Raw genomic sequence first — 6,667 nt, 5'->3', positions numbered from 1 at the left:
TGGGTGGGGGTGTTGGGAATGGGGGACCGCCCGGGGTTTGGGGACTGGGGAGGGGCACTGGGCTGCCAGACCAACTTTCACGCCAGCTAAAGGGGGATGTGGGTGAGGAGGGGAGCACAGGTGGGGGACGCTGCTGGAGGGGCAACCTCCGATGGGGCTGGTCTCGCACCTGTGTTTATGGGTGTTTAGCTTTTGGCAGAGCTGGTTAAGTATCTCCATCTTAGCTGGGCTTTTTTTCCCCATGATTTTTCATTTGTCATTTTTCTTTAATAAGTGAAAGCTAAATTTTCCCAGGTAAGGTTATGTACATTTCTACACATACGTGCTCTACGTTGTGTGAACTTTCTGGGCCTTCTGTTGCTGTTTTTTTTGCCCTGATAGATTTAAATCATCCACAGTAAAAGAATGCATCCATGCAATACTGAAGGAGAAGCTGGCCAATGTACAGTACATCCCAGAAGAAATGCCTCAGCTTACAAAGTCATTATCAGAGACAATAAAAGACAGACTAAAAGGTAAGGAGGTTTTCTGGGGAAGTTGTTTATTTTCTTACTGTGTCTTCTCCCTTTGAGAAAATCTCTCTTTCCTTCTTTATTCTTGAAATCTATTTCTTTACTGTTGACTGACTCAAGCCTATCGTTATGAAACATTCTGGCCTATATACATATGTTCCTTGCCTGCGGAACTAGAAACCTAATTCAAGCAGACAAAATTTGGTTTTGTATAGACTGGCTGGTGTGGGACGTCAGCCTTGGAGGGGCTGCAGGGCGAAAGAAGCTGCATTAGAGAGAAGGAAGAAGTGATGCTTCATTGCTTCTTACTTCACTAAACAGAACCATTCCTGCTTTTTTTCTGCTGCAAGTTAGATCAGAGTTGGGTCAGAGTGGAATAGCAGGGAGATCAGAATAAGACCCAGTGAGAGCAGTGAAGGGGGAGAGAGTTAGGAGCATAGTCAGCCAAGGAGGGGTGTGACTACAGCCTTACAGTACTGGAAAAAGGTCGTGGTGGTGCTGCACAGGATGCCCTTCAATATTTTTGAGTTCAAGAGCTAAACTTCAGGCGCCAGCAGGTGTTTCCTGTGTTTGTTCGGTGCTGGAACAAGTATATAGATGTGAGTTGGCAAGGTCACTCTTTTTTTTTTCTTTTTTTTTTTTTTTCCTCCGCCCCCCCTTTCTTCTTGAGGGCAGGTTGGTGCTCCATCTGCTGGGCTGGCCAGACACAGTGACACAGACATACCATCACGCTCAGCAGGAGCCATGGATTTATGCTTCTCCCAGAGTTATGCATCTGCTTTAAAACCAGCAGCAGCTGTAGTCCCAGCACGTGTTGATGCCAAGCTAATATGCACAGGGCTTGGCTTCAGTAATCTGTGAACACACTTGCAGTAGCCTGAAGCGAGACTGGCCCGGTGTGGCCATTGTATCAGCTGGCATCTCTGATAAGCATTGACATGCTGCATGCTACCAGACCCAGCATGCTGTGTTCAGTTCTCCAGTGGAAACAGTGTGCCAGAGTCTTCCCGGGACACTGCTTTTGGAAGACAGGCACTAAGATCTATATTTTATTTTAAACATGCTTGTTCTGGTTTGGCTTCTGGAACATTGCCATGGCCTGATTGGATCTGGCCTGTGCCCCAAAGGTATTTCTTTACTATTGTAAAACAACTGCATATCTTTGCAGACATATAATGGTAGACCCACATGTGCTTTTATGTGGCCTTTTATCCCAGCTCAGAAGCAAAGGAAACACCTACATGGCAGAAGAATCTCTACAATACCTTTGCATCAGGTATTGTACAGTTTTAAAATAAGCCAGTTTCTTTTCAAATTGGATTTTGTCCACCAGCAGCCTTATTTACATTCTTTCCATGTGTTCAGCTCTTAAAAGTTGTTAAAGTAGAATGCTGACATACAGTGTGGCTGTTCAGGGGTGTCTTCTGCCTTAGATTCATCTTTCGATGGATGCAAAATACCCTGTTCACCCTTTAACTCCAGTAAGACTGTGGTGCTCTGTACCTAGGAAAATGAAGCCGCAAGGCAGTCTGTCCACTTTGCCAATTGCATGGATTTGTACAGGACACTGCTTTCTAACCAGAAATCTTTAGCTTTTTGCGTCCTGTTTTGGGCTTATATTTTAAACAAGTTGTTGTGCTCACTATTACTTTCTTCTTTCCCTCCAGAGGAAGGATTTGACAGGTACAAAATGGTGGTGCAGGTTGTGATTGGAGAGCAAAGAGGAGAAGGAGTGAAGTAAGTTTTGCATCTTATAATTATATTTCTATAATTTTTGAGTTTTGAGAGTTTTTTTCTTTGGAAGCTGCTTCCAACTTTCCTAGGTACAAAGATCTCTCTGCAGATGATAAAGTATAAAGCACTTTCTTTTCTCTTTAAGTGGCAAGTGAGGGCTTGGACTGTGGCTGATTGAATTACCCAGTGATAATTGGCTGTATGGTGTGTCTTAACAAGCTGAAATGCTGAAAAGCATTTGTGAGCAGTGTTGCAGAAAGGCATTTTATGTTGTATTCATGATGAACTAGAGCACACTCCAAGTCCATCCTCAAGGTCCTGCTGGAGCACAAGCCATGGTAACTCCCTTCTGTCTAAAGCCAGGTTTCCATAAGTATGTCATTTGTATTTAATCTCCACAAGTAGACATTTTTCAGAAGTTTAAATTTCTGTAATCCCCATGCAATACTGTCATGGGAATCAAGCTTAGACTGTGGGTGCTGAGCACTTGCAATCTAGCTCCAGATGCCTGCAATCAGACAAAAGAATTCCTCTTGGCTGCGGTAGTGGGCTGTAGCTTTCCATTACTAGTGAGTGGGGAGAAGACAAAAGAGAACAGCCCATGAGGTTTATGTGCTTTATCTGCAGGGCTTATCTTTATTATTGTGCCTGGTACTCCAGCAAAAGATAAGTACAGCAGAGCTATAATCAGATCTGCTGCCTCAATGTTCTGGAGGTCAGGCAGGAATATCTGTACCTGCTGCTCAGGCATTTGTCGGGAATGCCTGTCTGCAGGCCAGCTGTTCCAGAAGCACCGTACCAGGGTGAACGGTTCATTGAGGTGTTGTGATTTGAAGTGTGAAGCCCAGCAACACAGACTAACAGAGCAATTGGGGAAATTCTCTGGTTCGCAATAGACAGGAGGCAAGACTGAAGCATGATCACTAACATCCTTAATGAATACTGGGTAACCAAGGTATTCCAGAGGCAGAGTGGAATACTGGACTGAAAAAAAAGCAGAACGACCCTGAGGGCTAAGGTAATGGGAAAAAAGGATGAAATTCACCAGTCTTAGGACAATAAGTCATACATGTGGAGACTAGGAACAATACACTGTGCCACAAACAGGGATCCCGTCAGCTGAGACTGACTGGGGCAGGCAGGGAGCTGGGCATTTACAGCAGAGAAAGGGGAGTGTCAATGACATTAGACAAGGCAGTAGCAAGGTCTCATCCGTAATATCCTATTAGGGTCTGGTTGCTTGTCTTCAGGGTAAGGCTTGGACTGAAGCAGGTGTAGAAAAATGCCAGCAGGATGGTCAGGGAACAGAGAGTATAGATATGAAAGGACTAGAAGAGCTTAGCTCGTGGTCTGGTAACACGACGTCTGCCAAGGAATATGATAGCTCCCTATAAATAAATTGGGAGTACATACCATGAGGGTGCAGGAGGTGAAGGACGAGAACAAATAAGCTAATTTAGCTACCAATATGCATAGGCCAGAAGTCAAATGTTCTTAAGCACCGTAGCAATGAGGTTTCAAGCCCTGCTGCACAGTGGAGGTAGCAGGGTTGGTAGCTGATGAGTTTGAAGATGGAGCTTGATTAACATATAGAGGGGGTTACAGCATGTGGAATTCAGCAGTGGGAATCTAGGCTTAGGATTCAGGAGAACGCTCCCCATTTCCTTTATCATTAAAGGAAACCCAGTTTGCTTTTCAAGGAAAGTATCTGCAATCACTTAGGTCCTTACACATGAACTCTGTAACGGCTCTGCTCTGTCTCCTCTGTCTAGCATGGCTGCGCGATGTTTCTGGGATGCTGACACTGACAGCTATGCTCATGATGTGTTCATGAATGTAAGTATCGGCTGTTTTACCATGGGAAAGTGTAAAGCTACTTGCTTTTGTATGAGAGGCAGAGTGACCTTAAATGTGGAGCAGAAAAAAAACAACCACTAGAAGGAAGGAACCAAGACTCTATTGAAACAGTATGATTTTATGTCCTCCTTCACAAAACTTTATATATAATACCCAACATAGTAAAACTTATTTCCTGGGTAGGTCATACAATACTGCACAAAAGTTGTTATAGTCACACCATTTTACAGGTGGGGAGAGGAAACACAAGAGAGAAAGTCTTTTCTTATATGCTTTGCTGAGCTGCTGCCATGGATTATGGCTGGAATCCAGGGCTGAGCAAAAGTCAAGGGTTTATTTCATTATTATTTTATTTTAAACTGACACCTAGACACCTGCGGGTGTGTGGATGGAGTAAACTGAGGCATTATCTGGCATTCAGACACACTGACCTGGGTTACACCACAAGTGAGGTGAATAAGAAACTAACTAACAGACAGAAAATTATAATATATTGCAGTATAAGGTTATGCTCTGGTCTAAATGTCCTCCTAGGTTAGCCTTTTTCACTTAGGCTAGCAACGAGCTTGCCTTTACTAACACGGAGCCTTTCTCTGTTTTCCCCAGGACAGCCTGTTTTGTGTGGTAGCTGCGTTTGGCTGCTTCTATTATTGAAGATGGTAAACATTCCACAGAAGGACAGAGGTGGGGGAGAACGCTTTAGGGTATTTTTTGTTAACGTGCACAAAAGCATCATGTTCTTCCTGTAGTACCTACAAAATAACAGCTCTACAAAGCATGTCCTACACCTGTTCTACACACTACAACTTTCCTTCTTCCTTGTGGATATCGATACAGCTTTAAGCACAACTTTATAATGTCCTTTATTTAAATCGCGCTTAGTTTTTATATAGTGTTGGTTTTGTCCTAAAAGTGTATTGCCAATAGTCATTGTTTCTAAGGCAAACTCAGCTTTCATCTTGAAAGGGTTCTGTTGCTTTTATTTTTGTTAATTTTCTGAAATGAATGAAATATTTATAAGAAATGTAACATAATAAATCTATGTATTTAATATTTCCTCTCCTGTGGGTTGACTTCTGCCATTTCCACTGTTCGTCTTTTTCCTCCACTCTACAAGATGCACTAGCCTGGATGGCTTGTCTGTGCTTCTCAGATGAGCATTTTCTGAGGATTCTTTGTAAATTAGCCCATAAAGCTGACCTCGTATTCTGTTTATCCAGATTTGTTCCTGTGACTCCCATAACAAATGGGCTGTGAATCCCAGCTGTGTCACACAAGATGGTATTAATTGATAGGAAGACAAGGTATTTAGGACATTAGGTCAGGCCAGCAGCCTGCACACCCCACGACTGCTGAAACTCCTCCCTGCCGTAACTTCCATCAGTTTGGTGCAGCTTGGCACTCGCGGATGCTGTGAGTGATCATTGCTCATTGCCCTCTTCAGCAGATACTGCAGTGCTTTCTCAATCTTTGCCACTCTGTAATTGTTTTGGGATGTGAGGGCGGATGTTTGGAGCCCCAATTTGTTAGGACTTCAGCCTCGGAAAGGAGCAGTAGAAAAGACTGCTGTAGATCAGAAAAGGAGTGCTGAAGTCTCTCACCTCCCCAAAAGCTAGAGGACCGGGTTGGTTCCTGAGAGACTGGGTGCCAGCAGAGTGCATCTCAGGTGCCCATCAGAAGACGAGATGAGTTGCTCTGTGGTGATGCTTGTCCTCTCTGTGCTGACCAAGGAGCAAGCATAGCTGAACAATTTCGATGGCATGACTGACTTTTGGAGTGATGAAGTTGGGTGAGGTGAATCCTGAATCCTACCCTCACCAACTGTTAGAGCAGAACGCACTCTGCCCGTGCAGCTCGTGGAAAGTAGGGAAGTAACAAATTACGATGCATCTTCTAGAATCACTCTTTCAGCTACAATCCTGGAGGCAGAGCGCTCCTGTTTCTCTTTGTTCTGAAGTGGCTTCCTCTCATTTTCCTCTGATGGGAAATAGAGGGTGACTTCTCCAATTGCTTAGCCGCTACCTGTGGCTGTCAGTCGCTAAGGGAGCTGCGGAGACCATGCAATGGTGCCGTTGGGTTTGTGCGTGAGCCTGGGAGTGCAAGTTTTGGGGAACAGTGAATCCCTCCACATAAAGACACTTGCCAGGAGATCATATATGCCCTTGGACTCTTGTTTGGACGCTTTCATCAAGTCACAGTGATTGAATCATGATTTTGTCACCTTGCACTGGCTGTGGGTTTGGAGATTAGTAACAGCTGCTTCCCAAAGGCGTTGTACAAAGCAGGCTTGAGTCTGTGATCGTTCAGCTCCAGCCACCCTGGGGTGGGTAAGGGGTGCTGTGTTTTCCCTACTCAAAGACCAAGCAGCCGCGGAAGCACTGCGGGCCGGTACTCCTGCACCGCCAGCACGGGCAGGATGAGACCGGCCGCGCACAGCGTGCAGGGCCGCCGGGAAGCTGCGGGGAAGCCGCCTTGGCCCCGAGCAGCCGCGTCTGCTGTAGGGGTGCTTGGCTCCCTCCTTCCATAACCCCCGGAATTTATCTTTGACGCGTGAGGGGCCGCGG

General features: G+C 45.1%; 1 protein-coding gene across 1 annotated transcript in view; it reads left to right on the top strand.

Moving 5' to 3' along the window:
* The window catches only part of TCTEX1D2 (Tctex1 domain containing 2), a 9,929-nt gene extending 4,773 nt beyond the window's left edge, over positions 1–5,156 (top strand). The window contains exons 2-5 of the mRNA XM_010573114.1: positions 382–515; positions 2,180–2,249; positions 4,019–4,082; positions 4,710–5,156. Of these exons, the coding sequence (XP_010571416.1) occupies positions 382–515; positions 2,180–2,249; positions 4,019–4,082; positions 4,710–4,757 (316 nt within the window). The 3' untranslated portion in view covers positions 4,758–5,156. The remainder of the gene's footprint in view (positions 1–381; positions 516–2,179; positions 2,250–4,018; positions 4,083–4,709) is intronic.
* The last annotated feature ends 1,511 nt before the right edge of the window (positions 5,157–6,667 follow it).

This window comes from Haliaeetus leucocephalus, unplaced genomic scaffold (assembly GCF_000737465.1).
Source record: "Haliaeetus leucocephalus isolate CR32 unplaced genomic scaffold, Haliaeetus_leucocephalus-4.0 Scaffold362, whole genome shotgun sequence".
Lineage (NCBI taxonomy): Eukaryota > Metazoa > Chordata > Aves > Accipitriformes > Accipitridae > Haliaeetus > Haliaeetus leucocephalus.
This window is presented reverse-complemented; position numbering and strand designations above follow the sequence as displayed.